Source organism: Diadema antillarum, unplaced genomic scaffold (assembly GCF_040938485.1).
Source record: "Diadema antillarum isolate AM-2024a unplaced genomic scaffold, OU_Dant_1.0 scf00000010, whole genome shotgun sequence".
In the NCBI taxonomy this organism is placed as follows: Eukaryota; Metazoa; Echinodermata; class Echinoidea; order Diadematoida; family Diadematidae; genus Diadema; species Diadema antillarum.
The window spans coordinates 2267009-2287082 of record NW_027270899.1 but is presented as its reverse complement, the minus strand read 5'-3'; the positions used below and the strand labels follow the sequence as shown (position 1 = coordinate 2287082).

The 20074-nt window shown below is 37.4% G+C and overlaps 1 protein-coding gene across 2 annotated transcripts; it reads left to right on the top strand.

Moving 5' to 3' along the window:
* Window positions 1-313: 313 nt before the first annotated feature.
* LOC139720028 (tax1-binding protein 3-like) lies at window positions 314-11225 on the top strand. Of its 2 annotated transcripts, XM_071631406.1 has the most exons (5): window positions 314-376; window positions 1507-1608; window positions 3624-3701; window positions 5837-5923; window positions 9265-11225. In XM_071631406.1, exons 1-5 carry the CDS (start codon window positions 338-340, stop codon window positions 9379-9381), a joined length of 423 nt encoding a protein of 140 aa, XP_071487507.1. In that variant the 5' UTR covers window positions 314-337; the 3' UTR covers window positions 9382-11225. The 2 variants fall into 2 exon arrangements, with proteins under 2 accessions (XP_071487507.1, XP_071487514.1); XM_071631413.1 differs by lacking the exon at window positions 9265-11225 and having other exon boundaries at window positions 5837-7894.
* The last annotated feature ends 8849 nt before the right edge of the window (window positions 11226-20074 follow it).

The following is a 20074-nucleotide window of genomic DNA, read 5'->3' as shown; positions in this document are numbered from 1 at the left end:
CAGTGAGTGAGAGCAGCCAGCAGCTAGGCTCGTTCTCATCGGGCACAGTCGGGGTCGTGAACGGAGGAAGCATCAAGATGATGGCCATTCAATTCATTCAGTGCCGTGGATGTGGATGAAGCGTGGCCTTCAAGGTGGTCGTTGTCAATAGAGGGAGCTAGCCGTGTAGATCTTGCGTGCGACGCGACGCCCCATACAGCGATATCCGCGCGCGCCGTAGTATAGTAGCCATGCGCCAGTCGAGCGACGCGATCACGACGCGACGACGCGACGCTACAAAATTCTGAGCTGGTCACCCAATCACCATCAACGGAAAGACAGAAGAAATCACAACAAAATGACTTCCATGCTAGACCCAGCCACTGGAGTCCCATTTGTAAGTTCCACTTATCAATGTATCTTGTCGCATTAAATTCTGGTTTTGTAAGAATGTATTTTACCTGGCCACAGTTGGTCGCAACATCATAAATAGACCACTGCACTGGTGCAAGCCGAGACCCAGTTGAAGAGTCGACACGCCCTTTTGTACAGTCCCATTGCCTGTTATTGATGTTGCTACTTGAAATGTGATGGTGCATGTGCAAGTGAAAAAGCTAAAAGATGCATGCTCTTGCAAGTCTTGAATTAAAGTGACAGTCACCAGCGGTGAGAGGTTTTATCCTACTAGTATTGCAGGAAGAGTACCCTCCTGGCTATTGGCAGTAATGAAGAAAATGATATGCTTACGTTGTATGCATGCTTGCAGTTGCATAGCATATCAGTCCGGGAAACCCGCTCATGAGGACCGCTCCCGCGTACGAGGACTGCCCCGCCTCATGAGGACCGCCCCCCCGCCTCATGAGGACCGCCCCCATGCCTCATGAGGCCCGGGGGGAACGCCTCATGAGGCCCCCCTATTCATTTCTATTCATCTCACATCTGACGAATAAATTGTCGCAACTTTGCACGGTGATTTTTTGTTACACACACATGTCCACTCTCCATGATGAAAAGAAGAAAAAATCCTATCTGTTTTTTTTTTTCAAAAATCGAGTTTTAATCGACCGATGCAGAGCGCCCATTAAAACATGTGTGTTTTATACGTCAGATGTGAGATGAATAGAAATGAAAAGGGGGGCCTCGTGAGGCATGGGGGCGGTCCTCATGAGGCGGGGGGGGCGGTCCTCATGAGGCGGGGCAGTCCTCGTACGCGGGAGCGGTCCTCATGAGCGGGTTTCCCGGACTGATATGCGACTATACGCAGTATAGACTCCCTAAAATCCTACCCCTAACTGTACAAAGTGCTATTTGCATTGCATCAATGCTTTACCTGAACACATTTGATTAGGTTGGCAGAAAACAGACAAACTGGATACAATTACAAGGTGTTAGTATGAGAAACAGATAAACTTCACCTGTGGTGTAGGTTTGCTTGTATAACTTATTATTGGCCCCATGTTAGGAAGGGCATTTTGAAAGCTTGTGTGGAAATGCTTGAATTTATCTGTTGTCTACACTCTCATTTAGATTGAAGTGAATGTATACAAGGATGGCACCAGACTGGGCTTCAGTGTAGCAGGCGGGATCGACCAGGACAGTGCCAAGAATCCCTTTGTCAAGAATGACCAGGTGAGCTTCCACTAAACCACTCAGTTTCCTGTATGTTTCTGGATTAGGATCTAGCCCTTTAAGGGGAGAATGTGTAGCTTGGCTGTGACACAACAACCAAGCAATTGCTAGAATGGTTTAAAAATGAATAGTTGATACAGTGGAAACTCAGTATAACAAGATCCTTGGGACCAAGACAATTTGTTCTTTGTATCAAATATTTTGTTATATCAGTAGTCAATAGTCAGTACAAAACAAAGGAAATAAATTTATTGGGACCAGAAAAATTAGTTTGTCATATCAGGTATTTTGTTATATCAGATCTCTTTTTATCAAGTTTCCAATACTATTCCAGCCTTGTCTCATTGACTGCTCTTTAAATATTGACCTTGTCTTCCAAGGTGGTTACAAATTGAGTCATCCATCCACAATTCAGGAGTATGTGACCCTGCATCACAATGCGAATAGAAAGTCACTAGATATTGATTTTTAGTTAGGGGCAGATATTGGAAGAGCAGGTTTCAAGGTTTAAAATTATGTATGTGAACTTGGTTCAAATGGACTCTCCTAACTTATCTAAATTGTAGAAAGAAGCACACATTCTAGAAAAGTGTGAACTCAGAAAAGAGGCTCTGAAGTACCGGGTCTATTCAAGCACTAAATCTTACAAAGCCATGCTAGCTGTGCAATGAATGAGACAAAAAACAGGATGTAAAACACCCCATTGACAGCTATGAAGGGTTTATCAGTTTAAGCTGAAATTGATCATGCTCTATCGACGCATTGTATCCATGGCTAACCCCCACTTCCAAAGCAGTAGCATCATCCTTTCAAAAGTTATTAGATTTGAAAGTGAAGAGTGTGGAAAGGGTTTTTAAACAATGAAAGTGGACTCTATTATTAAGACACACCTTATCACACTATTCCACAAAAAAGTGTTCTAGAAAATCTGCTAAGAATTATATTCCCCCTGTATCTTATGATCCCAAACTGTAGAATAATAAAGAAGAGGAATTTCTCTTTCAGAAAGTTTGAAAATTTAAGATTGACTAGGTTGACCCGTTTTACCTAATTTGAGTCCTCACACAAAATCAGTGTGTGCGACGTTTTGTTGGTTTTGTGATGCACGGCCGCATAAGCTCTTAATTTCACATGCATTATTTCATAAAGTGACATACACGTAGGTGTATGGACATGGATGAAGAACATGAGATGCTGATGCAGTGGACTCCCGTTATGATGAAGTCCTCGGGACCGATAGTTTTCTTTCGTTATATCAACATTTTGTAACATTTTGTTGATAACCGAACAAATACACAATGAAAATACATAGAGCTGATAATGTTGCAGCCTGAATTTTTACTTCGTTGTAACTGGAATTTTGTCATAACCATGTTCGTTATAACGGGAGTTCACTGTACCTGTCTAAATTAACTTTTTCAAACAACAAGTGAGGATAGACATTTGAACTTGATAAAATAATTTGAAGACCAGATTGTTGGTGAAATTGTGCTAAGTCTTAGCCTGATGATGTGGTCGAACCTCAGTAGTGAAAGCTAATGAGGTTGATAGGATATTTTCTTTTATTTGTGCCCTTTATATTATAAGAGTGTGAATATTGAGAAAGGTTGGGAGGTCTGTTCCAGTCATACAATATGCCTAACATCCGCATTATACCGTAAAGGGGAATGAAAACATATACAATCATATGTGGATTGAGTGAATGCAGAAATAGTAGTAGAACACATTAGTGAAGTTTGAGGAAAATTGGACAATCCGTTCAGACGTGAAGTTTTAAAGTTTCAGTGCTGCCATCGCTGGATGAGAAGAATACAACAGTTTGTGATGTCACAGTAGGAGTAGCAGGACAGTGATATAATACACTTTTGTTTTACTCTATACAATTGTACATGGTGTTCATGTTGTATAAATACAGGCATTAATAATGCATAGATATGATATCTTACGAGCCAACTTGCTTCAAGTGAGTGCCGGCACTTTACCATCTTTCTTACCTTTTCCCTCACCACCAACAGGGCATCTTTGTTTCCAAAATAGCTCCTGAAGGTCCAGCTGCCAGTGCAGGTCTACAAGTTGCCGATAAGATCCTTGAGGTGAGCTGGCCATCTTGCGTAATTCCAGTCATGAAATACTTCATCTTTAAAGGTGAAATCCAGTCCAAATATAAGTTGGTGCGATAAGAAAGAGTAAAATATTACGAGTTCAATGGTAAAATTTTGATCGAAATCAGTGAAAAATAAGGAAGTCATGACATTTTGAAGTTTTGCTAATTTTTTAGGAAACAGTTCTTGAACGGTCAATATGAATATGCATATGGCAAAGTGAGCATGTCATCCCCTCACAACTTGCCGTATAGTTTGTACATAAAATTTTGAAATTTCCAGTTTTTCATTTAAACGCAATTATGCCCGAGGCTCAAATCCTGATATATCTAGCTGATCACTATTCTGAAGTTATTCAACCAGGAATAACATCATATGTCAGACTTCAATAACAGAAACATTGAATTTTTGTCATTTTTTTGTACACGATCAATGAAAAGTTGTAAGGTTATGACTTGGTCAGCTCACTCATTTGCATATTCATATCCACTGTACAAGAACTGTTTTGCAAAATTAGCAAAACTTCAAAATGTCATAACTTCCTAATTTTTCATCCAATTTCAGTTAAATTTTTACCATTGAACTCATAACATGTTATTCTTTTTTTATCAGACTAACTTATTTTTGGACTGGATTTCCCCTTTAAAAGCAGTGTCATGTGCCAATGATATGAAGTCTCCATAAATACTTCTCGACTGTAGATCAATTTTCAATAAACCCCCAGTCAAGTCACCCTTGACAAGGCACACCAAATTTAAGCAAGTTCTCATGACATTAAGTGGAGAGCATACAAAATTTTGTATATTGCTTTACCCACATTGATCTTGGTATGCGAAGCAATAAGGTAGCTGTGTAATGTCTCTCTGGCAAGCTACTTCTACTGATTGTGCATCCAATGCTCAACTAAAAAAATTGTATGGCTGAGATTCAACATTGTAGTACTACTGTATACGCTATAATTTTCGCGTACATAAATTTTCGCGAATTGCCGCTGTCACACATTTTCGCGAGTGGTTAAATTCGCGATTGGTGGACCAGAGAAAATATGAAGTGGCAAAGAAAGTGTGAATTTTCAACTTACTAGCAAATAAGAATGATACTAGTTATACACTGCATGAAAAAAACTTACCAAACTCTGCGAACTAGTAAGTTAGAATTCAACATTTTTGAAGTGGTTAAGTCCATCGCGCTAGATTTCTGACGAGTGGTCCCCTCTCTACAGTATTCGTAAGTAGACGTGGACGTGCGTAAACAAGCTTAGCCAGTATGGTCTGTTCGGTAAGCCGTGACATGATATACTAGTACTGAAATGTTCGTATCATCAAGGCAAGGGATTCATTTTGGAAGGTAATATTTTCGCGTGTTGTTAATTTCGCGATAGCTCCCGACTCGCGAAATTCGCGAAAATAAAACCCCCGCGAAATATATAGCGTATACAGTATAATATTATTGTACTTTCTCTTTTTAGTGCTATTCAGTGAGCATATAATAAGTAAATCTAATTAAAAATTTGAACTATATTTGAACTGCTAATCTCCTTTTTTTTTGTATATTTTTGTCTGAATTTGCAAAGGACCTATCCAATGATATGTTGTGAAGAGCTTTGAGCACCACGCTGTGTTAAAGATATTCGATGCAAAGTACAGCCATTATCATTTCATTTGAATATTTGTCTGAAGATGACAAATTTTGATTGTATGTGGTCAGCAGTGTAAGAGAGCAACTTCTTATTATGATAAATGATATCGGGAATTATAAATGTTCAGGACCTGAAATGAAGTGGGCTTTTTACCAAACTGATATTCTGCTTAACCTGAAACAGTGTGCGCTGTGTTTATCACTGGCACACTGCTCTGCCATACTAGCACCAGAGAGTGATGTTCGATTGTACTCGGCACAATGCTGGAAATGTAGATAAGTTTAAATCATTGCTTAAAACTTATCTGTTTACTCAATCTTAATTGCTGTTGTTGTTGTTGTTGTTATATGATGTACATAATGCTGTATTTTAGTTTGATATTTTTCCATATTAATGTGCTTGGAAACGTCAGTAGTAAGGGCTATGTTAGTGTTATTTATTATGAGACGGTATAGCTACATGTGTATTCCCCCCTTCCATTTTGTAGGTCAATGGCTATGACCTCACCATGGCAACGCATCGTCATGCCGTCAAGATCCTGACCAAGGAGAAATACACGATGCTGAAGATGAAGGTGACTAGGCAAGGACTAATGACCAGCTAGTAGCCCCATCCTACTCCCCCTCTTTTTATTCTCGCTCCCCGTCGAATGGTCGGACATACCTGTGGCGTTACTAAGCATAGCTTGCTATTATAGAGGAGATCATGAGAGTGTTTGTATAGTTCTGTTGGTGCCTATCAGTGCCACTAGTGTGCACATGTTTTAGAAGAATTTCTAGATGGCTGCCACTTCTTGATCATGTGCCAGCCTTTGGCTGATTTTGGAAAAAAAAAAAGATGAATTAATTCAGTGGCAGATGATAATCTGTGTAAAATAATGTTTGCAGATGAAGCACCAGTGTGCTTTAAGTGCTTCCATGTTGAGAGAATTTTCTCGTATGATCACTGGTAGTCGGGATATTCTTCCCTGTTTATGGCGATGTAAAATGGATCATTGAGCTGTCAATATTTTGCAGTGAAGCATTGACTTGTGGTAGGTAGATTTGTTGCACATTTCTATGCTGCTTGTTCTGAGTCAATTTATATCTTTTGCCAAGAATTGTGTGTAGCCTAGTGAGATCAGGGAATGAGCTGATATAGGGGCTGTAGTCAAAAGGTATTTAAAGAGTGATTGCGACTCTTTAATAACAGTGCATTTCTAGTGATTGCGAGACACTTTAGTAACAGTGTATTTCTACAGATTACTGTACATAGAGCCAAAGAGATTTTCTGATGAAGTAAGGTCGACTGTGCATCGGCAATCATGTTGTGAGTTTTATGTACGTGTCACTCTTCATTTTGCTGTACTTGCTCCATCACAGCAAGTGACGCTTGCTTTTGCTGTTGTCTGCTGGCAAAATTGCCACTCACTTGTTAATTCTAAGGTTCCAAGTGTGCACTCATATTCACCACCATCATGCTTGTACACCAACATGCTATGGATTGTTGGAAAATTTGTCACACGCCGTGCTAATCCTGCAAAATTGTATGCAGAAAAATTTCACCATGGCGTTTAGCACATTTTTATTGAGATATTCAGTGTGCTGTGCTGTGGTACTATTGCCTCTTTCTTTTAACAGTAATGCAGGCTCAGTTTCAATAGTGATCAGTTGGTATATTCTTATTGGGTGAGAGTAGTTTTTTTTTGGTACTCTTTGTTCATAACATGTGAGGTGGAAAGAAAAAATGGTTTAGCTAGCGCGGAGTTGCTTGATCCTATTCAGTTTAGCAAAGAATGTCTTGGACTGTCATATGTATGTGAGTTGCATTTTACTTTAATGCACCAAATTGCTTGCAAGAGTTGTGCACCTTAGCAAGACGTCGATAGGGGGAAAATCTTCGGTCAAAGATTCCACTGCAGAGCAGAACTGACCATCACTGTGTGATCAGTACAAACCCTCGTGTTGCTTTAAGCAGCTACAACAAAAACCCAATTGGGCAGTACACATACTTTGCACTTTGCACCTATGCTACATTCAGGGAGAACAGGAGAGAAATATATATGAAAAATGTCCTCTTTTTGGAATTCAAAAAGGCATTTCAGTTGGTGTTCTGTAGCCGTGGCACTAGTGTCATGACATGAGAACGTCCTTGCAGCTTGCAGTGTGCAACACCAACAGTGCAACATGCAAAAATGTTTACTATATTTTGACCTAGTGAGCACATAACTGCTGTTTATGACGTGGCCGACAGAAAAATACAAAACATGCAAAATCTTTCCTACTCAACAAATCTAAAAAAGAGAGGTAATGATAAATGATGAAATAAATGAGTATGTGAAAGTAGGCGAAAACCATCGATATGCTTCACATGCATGCACTATCTCAGATGAATTTAAGCTTCAAAGAGTTTGAAGAGCACGTCAGCCTTAGTTGGAATGTAGGCCAGTACTATCGACAGAATGAATTTGTAATGTGCATTATATAAAAATGGTTTACTATTGCTTGTGACTTTCTACTATCAGTATCATTATTTACATGTTGAAATTATTTCTGTTATCAGTTTCATTATTGCAGTTGTTATTGTTGTTGTTATTATTATTATTATTATTATTATTATTATTATTATTATTATCATTATTATTATTATCATTATTATTATTATTATTATCATTATTATTATCAGTATTGTTATTGTCATTATTGTTATTATTATCATCATCATCGTCATCATCATCGTTGTCGTTATAGATTGTTATTGAGGATTTTTATGTCTTTTTATGCTTCTTACCAACCAAACCAGTCTCATGTATATCTCATTTTAGAGACTTTGGAATGCCTTGAGGTAGTGGCAATTACTCTAACATGTGTAGATCAAGGACTGTTATGCTTTGTACTATACCTACATCTGAATATTTATGTGTAGACTGTATAGAAATTAGTGCTAGTACAGTACTTTTGGAGAGGTGTTATTATATAGCTTTATTAATATTTATGGCGTAGCTTTGGAGAATTTGGTGTGAATCTGAAATGTCTTCCGTTTATTATCAAGTCTGGAATGGCATGACTTTTGGAGTGTTTCATATCCTATTTCTGATCATGCTTCAGGTGGTAAATAATATTATGCAGGGCTCAACATTAGCGGTGGCCCAATGGCCCAGTGGCCCAGGGCCACTAAAAGTTGATGTCGGGCCACCAGATTTCCTTCTTGGTGGCCCGATCGGGCATCTAAAATTCAATAGGAAATTTCATATTTCTTTTTATTTCTGGCCATTACATTTCTTTTTCGGGCCACCAAAATTTCATACTGTATTTGAAGATGTTAGTGGCCCGAATGGGCCACATGAGAAAAAATTTAGTGTCGAGTCCTGTTACGCTTAATGATCTTCATTGGTGATTCATCTTAGTGTGCTGTGATGCAGCTTGTGAAATCAACAAGAAAAAAAAAATGCTGGATTGAGGCATAATATTTTATGAAAAAACAAAACAAAACTTGTGTATAATTTTGATAAGCTTATGTGAATAGCATTTTGCAAATATGCCCTGGCGATGGCCTGTTATGTAAACTATTATCTTTTCTCTTGTATAAAATAATGAAAGTAGTTCATAGAGGACCATGGGTGTAGCAAAGTAGAAAGATCCGTAGGAGTCCAGAATGTAGTTCTTAATGCAGTTGTTGTGGTTTTTTGTCCCAAATACATTTGTAGTTATTGTATTTTTTCCTCGGAATCATGGAATTACAAAACTATTGTGATTTCTCCTCTTGTGGTTCTACAAACTTTATCTGACACCTCATGTAGTCCGTACTGACACCATGCTAGACATTCAGGAATTAAGTCAATATTTTGATATCAGATGGGCGATCAAGAATGAAAGTACTGGAAAATGAGCTCTCACTCAGCATTTGATGTACTTGTATTTATGTTTATGTTTCAAGATTTTGCAGCTTTATGACAGCATGACGGTGCTGAGGATGATTAAGTCTACCATTCAGGAAAAAGCCTTAACCAGTGCATCAATGCACAAGTGTGGTGCAAATAGCTGGATGTATTAATGTTTCTTGATCAAATACAAACAAAGACATTTTTTAAACAAATTTATTCATATGGTATTTTAACACGAAAACATCACAAAACTGTGAATACCCCGTTTTTGAAATGACATCCCTATGATTATTCTTGCCATGGTATTAATCATGAATGATAAATTAACCTTTAGCTGTGCATTTTAAACAGTGTAGAGCCTTTCATGGTAGTGTTGTATATGAAGACTGCTCCCTAATGCTAACTAAGCAGTACTAGTTCGGTTGTTTTGTGTATCAGAAAGGTAGACACAAGTTTGTTGGTCAATGACTGTACAAAATGTAATAGAAATACATTTTCTAATTTTTAACCAGTGTCTTACTTGAAAAGAGTAAATCAAAAGAGATTCAGAAACAAATTTTTAAATCAGCACATAGTCTCTGTATACAGAAATATAAGGTGATGGATGTTTTAATGTATGATAATCCATTTTCTCCTGTAATTATCATGTTAGTGTTTCATTTGAGTCTAAGGTGTATTGTGGCTGATGTATTCTTATGTAAAGAAGTGAATATTGTATTCCTGTCTTCTGTAATATATTTATTTGTATGTTATCTGTGATAATGCCTATATGACGGTTCTGAGTAAAGCAAAATTTTTGCTAAACTGTACTAAAATACTGCGGTATTCCTATGACATATAGCATGGATGATTCTATAAGAAACCTTGCTTTTTATGCCATGTTGACTGAAATGTACGTAATTGTTGTAAAGTGATAATATCCACTGTGAAAAACAGCATCAATTGGTCTTTGGAACAGCACTGCACTTTTTTTTTTTTTATTATCATCAGGTTACAAAATGTACTTGGCAATTTTTCTTTCTTTTTTTTTAATCCGTCAGTGGCTAGCAGCTGTGGTGATGTATAAGAAGACTATGATTATAAAATGTGAAATAGGGACTTAATTGGGCACTTTTTAGGCTTTCTTGTGCCCTCTTTATAGAATAACTGCCTGATATTGACCTATCAAGTATCACTCATATCACTTTAGTGCCCGATTTTAGGTGTTCATCGATCCACGCCCGAAAGCAAGTACTATTCTGCGAGGAACTGATTATTGTATTATGCCTTGATGCATGCATTTTATGTAAGTACGTATTTCATTCAAACCATTTGTCAATGTTATTTAAAAAAAAAAAATATCTGAGTGGTTTTTAAAACAAGAGTGTGTATTCAGTCAGACTGTTTTCTGCAGAATGTAATCAAATGTAGATTTTAGGACGGTCATGTTAACTGATCATGTGAAAGCCAGTTCTTACTTACAACCCGATCATGTGAAGATATAGGTTATTGCAGACCTTCTCCTGAAATTGACTTGAAACTGATATATGTTTGAAAAGTGGATAGGTCTTTATGGAAAATACATCATAAATATTCATAGTCTATGAGGTATGTGCATGTCGGGATGTACGGATGATTGTATATTCTTTTCAACCAAATTAACACATATTCATGTTGCATTTACATGCGGATTACCACTTCCTGCTTGGTTGTTTTCAGCTGAACTTCTAATCAAAACATCAATCCATGGTTGAGAAGTGTGTGGTTTAGAGGTCATTGCAGACCACTGCTAACTGTAAACTGGCTTATTCAAACAATCACATGTGATAAGATTGTCAAAGAATTCTTGTCAATGATTCCACAATGCCAAATGTTTTCTCAGAAAGGAATGCTAGTCATGCCTGTATTTTTCTATCTAGTCTGACACACAGTATTTTACACTCTGTCACAATGCTTTAGCTGTGAGGGATGTGTGTTAATTTTTAAAAAGATTAGTGGTATCAGTCCTACAATTGGTTTTAGCCCACACATTGGTCTGACGGTAGGATAAGTGTAAGGTTTTTGTCTCGCCCACCGGAGGTGAAGGCGAGACTAAGGGATCCAAATGGCGTCCGCCCGTCGTCCTTCCGTCGTCCGTCACAAATGTTAAAGTTTACCTGCAAGACTCTCTTATGATGCATAACTTGGCAACTGTTACAGCAATGGCAGCCACACTTGGGTGATAGAAGCACTAGGGGTATCTTCATGTTATGGTGTTGTCGGAGGTCATGTGATGATGTCAAAGGTCATTTGAGGTCATATACATGTGTATTAAAGAGTATGTGCAAGACTCTCTTTTCTATGTTAAAGTTTACCTGCAAGACTCTCTTTTGACAAATAACTTCACATAAGTTGCTTGGATTACAACCTAACTTGGGTCATAGATGCACTGGGGGTACCTTAATGTTATGGTGCCGTTGGAGGTCACAGGATAAGGTCAAAGGTCATTTGAGGTCATACGTTAAAGTTTACTTGCAAGACTCTTATCACACGTAACTCGACACATGTTGCTACAATGGCGCGTTTTGATTATGGCTCATAACTTTTGATCCCTTCGTCCCTTTGTGACCAAACTTGGATGGTAGATGTCCCTTGGGGAGCTGAGGGTCATCACAAGGTCAAAGGTCACAGACAGGGGTCAACAAATTTTCAGGGCCCAATGTTAAGTTTTTAAGGGTGCGTTTCGATTGTGGTTCAGAACTTTTGCTCCCTATGTCCGTTTGTGACCAAACTTGGACGGTAGATGTCCCTTGGGGAATTACAGGTCATCACAAGGTCAAAGGTCACAGAAAGGGGTCAACAAATTTTCAGGGCCCATTGTTAAGTTTTTCTGATGCGTTTCGATTATGGCTCATAACTTTTGATCCCTGTGTCTGTTTGTGACCAAACTTGGATGGTAAATGTCCCTTGGGGAGTTGAAGGTCACCACAAGGTCAAAGGTCATAGGCGGGTCAATGAACTTCTGGGAATTAGAAAAATATTAATTTCTTGTACGCAAATGGGCGAGACACAATTTGGCACTTGCCTTGTTATAATCTGCTAGTGCGACGATCATTCCCCAGTAGCGCATGAAAGTCTGCCCTTTTTCTGCCATTCCCGATGTGTTTTCTCTGCCTGTTGAAGTCAGCCAGTTTAGGATCACATTTTCAGGGGAATGCTGGAGGACCTGTGTTGAAACTGCCATTCATACTGACAGTCTTTTGGCAAAGTGTTAAAAAAAAAGAAAAAAAAATTCAACTTTTACAGAATGACCTCAACTTAGACTGGTTGTTTGTTGTTGGAGGTATGGAGAAAAAAATCTGGTAATGAAATGTGGTTAAATCTAAATCTGTTACTATGTCTAGTGGTGTGTGATTTCCAAGGTGAATTTAATACAAGTTGTGTGATTTCCTTTGCAACATTCTCTTTAAAAGTGTGAATCATCTAAATCCTCCCCCCCCCCCCCCACTGTTGTATCTTGTCATGTGTCACTCTTGAGTCCTCATTGCCATGTGCTACAATTGTATTCATGCATTTTTCAAATGCCAAAAATGTTTATCTGCCTTCTGTACTGATGAATTGTATTTTGTATCTAATCACATTTGTGACTGAGTGTGTAAATTGCGCTTGCAGGGCATAGATTTTGTGTCATGTTTGACAAAGAAGAAATTTGTAGAACTTTGATTTTGATTTGCATTTTGGGAAAGACAATGAAAGAGATTTATCTACAATTAAAATTTGTAATGTAAACCAAATACTTATGTAAAAAGCCTGTTGACTTCTGTCATTATCATGTGATGTGGTGTGTGTGTGTGAAGAAACAAAAGTCCTAATAATAGGCCTGCTGTGGAAATTTGTTTCAGAATGGTCCTTGGAACCAGAAAATTTTCTTCATTGTACTGTATCAAATGTTTGGTACTTAAGTAGCCAAAAACAATTTGGTAAAAGAATTTGTGGTATTTTGTACGATTCATAACAAAAGTCACAATGAGCCAAACGATTCTCTTTTTTTTTTTCATTTTTAGAATGGAAATTCAGTGTGCACACTTTTGGTAGAATATGTGGAAATTTTTAATCCAAAAAGAAAGATGATACTGTGGTTGATAATTGAGGTTAAAAAAAAATGCCTTGACAAACTGAATTCTCCATTATTGCATGATTTTCTCATTTACTGATTACAGTGCACTCCCGTTACAACGAACACGGTTATAACGAAATTTCGTTATAACGAAGTAAAACTTCTGGTCCCGAACTTAACGCCATTATAAGTCTATGGTACAAAATTCGCTTATAACGAACACGGTTATAGCGAAATTTTCGTTATAACGAAGTCTTTTCTGAGCACCACTGACAAAGAAAAACAAAAGAAATGTGCTCCGTTATAACGAAATGCGAATTGCTTTCGAAAATACGTAGCGGAACAAGCATTTATAGCGTCTCTGCATGGGCGAACGCTTCACGTCACTGTGCGTTCGCCCCTTGTGTCATGCACAGTTTCTGAGGGGAACTTGCGTTTAATATTGTAATACAATAATCCCATCCCATTTCACATAGCTTTCCAGTGTATGATGAGTATTCAGCAAAAAGAATATGATATATATCCGTGGTTTCCTTGTTTACGTTATATATTGTATTTGTTCGGTTATAACGAAATTTCGTTATAACGAAAGAAAACTGCCGGTCCCAAGCATTTCGTTATAACGGGAGTGCACTGTACTTTATAAAGCTGTTATTTTCACGTACAGGTATTTTCGTGAATGAGGAGGTCACAGACATTTTTGTGAGATGTTGTTTTCACGAATTGACACCAAGATTATCCTCAGTGCACTACATGTATTACCCTAGTGTATGTAAAACATTTTTGTGTGTTATATTCGTGGTCCAACAGTGATTCGCGAAATTTGCAAAAATTAAACCTTCACAAAAATAACAGCTTATACAGTAAATCATTTGAAAATCTAATATCCACATGCAGCGACAGAAGAATATAATGTAATGAAATCATTTTATTCACACTGCACATACTCCTTTTTCAGGTGCTCAAACTGATATTATACTTGAAGACCCACATGTGGTCACATTCTTTTCAAACAATTAAGAAATGACCCATAATCTGGTATAACTCTCTTTTTCATTGTTCTTTTTTTTTTAAAGAGGGGGTGAGGTTGGAAGGGCTTACGGAAGTCATTTCTTATTTATGCTGTGTAGATCATGTACAGACCAGAAGATAGAGATAATATACACTTGAAGATCAATTTTATACCGAAACACAGTGATAAAGTCTGAACAGCGCCCCCTTGTGACTTTGGTCTGGCAGATGGCTTTACCATTTGCTCTCCTAAGTTGAAAGTGTGGGTAGATGAGGTTGAGGTTTGAGGTGAGGTGAGGGTGAGGTTTATTATTACTGAAATTGGCAGCCCAGAGGCTGAAGCACATTCAGTTTACAAAATATAGATAAAATCACAGTTTCACAAATAATAAGATGTTTACAATAAACATATTCAGAAACTATGCATAAAATCATACATACAATATATCAATCTAAAATCAACAACAACAAAAAAACATACATATACAACAAGAGAAAAAAACTACCTGGGTACTCAATATCTTTATCTTTTCATCACTGCATTATAAATTTAAAAAAATACAACCCCTTAATCTGAACAAAGAAAAAAAATGCAAGATGCCTTTAATTTTGGACAAGACTACTCTAGGATGAACTACTGTATAGTGGAAATGAGTGTGTGACAGCGTGTTTGTATGTATGGGCATCTGCATGTTAAGGCAAATGTGTAATCATTCTCATGAGTATTAAGAGAAGACAATGGTCCTTTTAGTGTGGTGTCACTCTGTGGAAATTTCATATCAACTGCAAGGCTTAGATGAAGAATGTAATCTGACCAGCTTGTTGCTACTTTTGTACACCCGGGGTGTTTCATAAAGCTGTTCGTAAAGTTACGAACGACTTACGAGCGACTGGTGATTGGTTCTTGTGGTAAATTATGGAAATTCTGATAAGTATAGCACATCAGAACTGATCACCAGTCGCTCGTAAGTTGTTCGTAACTTTACGAACAGCTTTATGAAACGGGGCCCCGCGGCCGGGCACTTATTAAGTAGTAGCAGAAGTTAGTTGTATGTACCCTAGCTGCTTTGACATGGTGGCAGAAGTTTGTTTATGAAAACTTGGCAAATGAAATTATTTCTTATTTGTGCATAACCATTCACCATAATAACTGCAGCATTCAATTGCCGTTTGTGTACAATGACAGGCACATAAAAATAACATCAATCACAGTACCAGTAATGACAATCTTCATCTTCTTTACCATCATCATCATCACTATCACCATTACCATCATCATCGTCATCATCACCATCACCATCGCCATCGCCATCGCCATCACTACCACCACCATCATCATTACCACCATCATGATGGAAATGCATCAATGGTCCATACTTTTTGTGCTTTTCAGCCAATTATAGTTAACTGATATTAAGAATGACTCAAAATGTGCCTGTTGGACCAGAATGTCTTTAGTAGCATATCAATTGTATCAAAGTTTCCATGGTAATAAATTATGTGGAATAAATTGGGTACATTGAATTTTGTTTATCGAAATTTTCATCTTTAAGCTATAACGTTTTCTTGAAAATTTGATAAATCAAGCAATACAAGGTCATTCTCTGCAGTCCGATAAGAAAGTACCGGTAGCTTGAATCACGATACAGTGTATCTGCCACATACCATGCAATCTTTTTGATGGGAACATACCTTCCTATGAAGAGTTTAAATGCAAAAGCAGATACATGTATCCTCATTTTTATCAATTCGAGATATTTAATATTAAAGCTGCCAAAAAAGAAGAAAATAAAACCTACAATTTGTATGTGCGATAATTTTGATATTTCAAAAATATTAGTTATGCAATGAGTGCAGTATCATTGAAAAGATTTTATTTTTCTCTATTTGATGATGGCCTTTACGTTAAAAAGTCTGAAATTATCTCTATCTCTTTATGCATTCAAACTCTTCCTACGTAGAATATATATGTACATAGAAAACATATAATATATATATGTATATATATATATATATATATATATATATATACATATATATATATATATATATATATATATATATATATATATATATATATATATATATATAGATGATGAAGACAAACAAGTTGACATAATGCATTAGAATCCAACTTCGTTTATTTGTAAACCAAATTTTCGACCCTTGCACGGATCTTCCTCAGGGTAACAGGGTCGAAAATTTGGTTTACAAATAAATGAAGTTGGATTCTAATGCATTATGTCAACTTGTTTGTCTTCATCGTCTTCATGCTCTTATTCCAACACGTGGATAATAATACCATAATATATATATATATATATATATATATATATATATATATATATATATATATATACATGTATAATATATATATATATATATATATATATATATATATATATCCATTTATTTATTTATTTACACTTGGTGATTCTATCCTACTATGAAGAGTGCTCGATATCCTCAAAGGAAGAGCTTTAGACAGTAGTAATGAAACAAGTTCACGCAGTTGACTGCAGGTTCATCCGTATTTATTGCAACTCTGAGTTTCATGCAACCTCCATGAGGTGCATCATCATCATATCACTGCCTGATGATTGCACCTCATGAAGGTTGCATGAAACTCAGAGTTGCAATAAATACGGATGAACCTGCAGTCAACCGCGTGATTGTTTCATTACTTCTGTCTATATATTTATTTATATGTATATATTCCGTCACCCATGGCTACGAACAGGTCCTAAGAACCCATTTTCCACTGATATGTGATGTTGAATGGCAATCCCCTTTGTACATCGCAAAACTTTGACCCAATAAAACATTCAGACACTGCTGTAGTTGTTCCTTTTAGTTCACACTTCATTTAATATGTCCGTTTAAGATATTACACAAAAACAAACAGTATGGAAAACATTCACTCCTGTTCAGAACATAAAGAATCTAACCATGAGGTGAAGAATCTACAATAAAGTGAAGATAAAACCCATTATATCCACACAATATTTTTGAATGAGTTGTTCACAAATCACTTGACGTCTATGACAGAAAGAGAGGGAGGGAGAACTTTGAGAGAGAATGAATGAAAGAAAGTGAGAATGACGTATCAAATTTAACTTAGGATGCACGCAAGAGAAAAGAAATTATCACTATACACCTCTTTGTACAATTAGTATACACAAGCCATCATAGTCGTTGCATGATTTCATCAATATTTCTTCAACCACATGTAAAGAAAAACTCTACACCATTGCTCCTTCTGAAAGCAAGTTCAAACACTGCTTTGCAAGAAAAAGGAATAAAGTAAAAAAGAAAAAATCATAGAAATAGACGGTCATGGCATAAACAGCGGACACACAAAGAGCACGGCAAGAATTTCATATTCAATACAAAAAGGATGCAGCTTGTAAAAGAATCGACACTACACAGCCAGGGTAAGGAATACTCCAAGAAGGCATTTCTTTGCCACCATAGAAACATATCGTCATCTCTGATAGGTCGAGACTTGCATGTACACTAACACACCTGACAGAGACTACTGAAATACAGATGACTGAGGAAGACAACCTACAAGGGGATGGGAAGACAAATGTGACCCGCTACAGCAAAAGGATCCGACAGTCAAGGGAAATTAATTTCCTGTAAATGACCTGACATTATACCCTTACTCTTCTGCTTTAATTTCATATATAACACGACTCATTAAAGTACTACTGTAGGTTACGGAGATATTGATGATTTTATGAGACCATGTTGAGTGGTGTACGAAATCAGCGTTTCGAGAAAACCACCTTCCTTTTTTTTTTCCGCGCAATAGTGATCAATGGGAGGTAAGGCAGTTTTTGCCTCTTGACAATAGAAGGTATGCTCATAGCAACCTCCGCGATGTTCATTCAAGCTTGGCGCCAGCAGTCTACACACGACCAATCAGTTACCAGGATGCCGTGCGCTGACCAATAAGATTACTCCCTCGTTGCTGGGGGGGGGGGGGGGGAAGTCTATCTGCAGCGCTAAATCCAAATCTTCGGACACTTTTCTGTTCCGTTGAAAGTCAGAAAATCATGGCCTAGAAAAATGCCAATTTCTTCCCTTTCCTTTGATCATTTCCCTTCAAAATTTTCGTAGATGATAGACGAAACATTAGACAACAACATTATGCCAAACACAGAAATTCAACAGTTTAGACCGATTTTGATGATATGACATCATACTCGATTTTCTCGGCTCTGCCATCAGCGATTTTCGGATACTTTTGTCGCGTCACAAATATTTGAGGAGAAAGTCTGTTTCCATGGATACAAAAGTGCAGACTTAGTAAGAGGTCAGACTGAAAATATGGCCAGCACACTTCACAGAGTCAAAAACAACTTCCCAAACTAGAGAATCTGTCCCCATCCCATCAGATGAAGAGGTCTCATTTTCAATCATATGGTAGATTAAAAGAAAGCACACAAATGACCCAATCATCATGAAATCCCAATGGAGTATTAAACCAAGCATTGATTTTTTAAATAGCACTTTCCAATTTTCCAAACTCTTCAAACATCCCCATGCTTTCTAAAGCCATAAAACAACATTGCCAAATTCCAAACCTCCCATAAATACAGTAAGATTGCTGACCACTACCAAAAACAAAAACACCAAAAAACAAAACTGATTACTGTATATTAAAAAACAAAGGTGTTTTCGCGAGGGTTTAATTTTCGCGAATTTCGCGAATCTCAGTTGGACCCGTGAATTTAACAAACACGCGAAAATATCCCCATACGCCAAGGTAGTAGTGCGCTTATGTAGGCCCTCTATGTCAATTCGCAAAAAAACAACAATCTCGCGAAAAATGTCCGTGACCCTCCTCATTCGCGAAAAAAAAATATCTGTACGTGAAAATAACAGCGTATACAGTATCTTTTTCAGGAAATCAACTTTGAAATTTTGAGGTGGTATACTTATGTAGCTGGCAGGAAATTACACATTTAAACACAGTAAGTTGATTCAAAATGTCAATGTAGCACGAGGGCTGCAGAACGTTTTTGTAAGGGTGGGGGTGAAGGGGCAATGGTACCCTGAGCACTGTTATGATGTGTGTTTTGAATGATGGGATTAAACAATTCAAGATTTACTCCAGCATTCAGACACTCGCCACGGTGCAAAATAACCATCATGAAATTTCTCAAATAACTGCAATAATTCCAAAATAATTGCATGATTTTCTGTGATTTGGATTGTGATGATGATCGCACTATTCGGTAAGACTTTCATGTCCACACTAGCCAAAATCTGAAGTTATAGATGGCAATGCATGCTGTAAAAAAATGATATCTTTTTAATAGTGGCATGAAAATTTTCGCGAATTGGAGCCGACGGCCTTTTTCTCGGCATGAAATTTTTGCGAAATGCCTCTGGCATTCAATGCATATAGTGTAGACAAGAGCCTTTGCGTGTATTTTAATTTCGCGAATCTTGGCTCTTTCAAAATTTGCGAAATTAAAATGCACGCGAACATTCCTCGTTTTACAGTATCTGAAGATTTGGATCCTGCTAGTTCGTGTCGGTGTGAATGCCTCTATTGTTTCTATCAAACGGTCAGGTACTACAAGTGTAGTTTACTGCAAGCAAACATTGACTGGTTGGAAACAAAGGTGCCCTTCAAGGACGTTGTTGGGCTTTATTACATATCAAAACTACCGATTACTTCTAAAGTTCTCTGCAGTAATTTTCAGTGGAGGAATGCATGTTCACACTCAACTCTAACTGTCCTGTAGTTGGATTGAAAGTGG

Excerpts from the sequence above, each read along its gene's own strand:
- LOC139720028 (XM_071631406.1), top strand. The coding sequence starts at position 338 with ATGACTTCCATGCTAGACCCAGCCACTGGAGTCCCATTT. Across the intron at positions 377-1,506 it reads CAGCCACTGGAGTCCCATTT|ATTGAAGTGAATGTATACAA; the intron begins GTAAGTTCCACT and ends ACTCTCATTTAG. Across the intron at positions 1,609-3,623 it reads CCTTTGTCAAGAATGACCAG|GGCATCTTTGTTTCCAAAAT; the intron begins GTGAGCTTCCAC and ends CACCACCAACAG.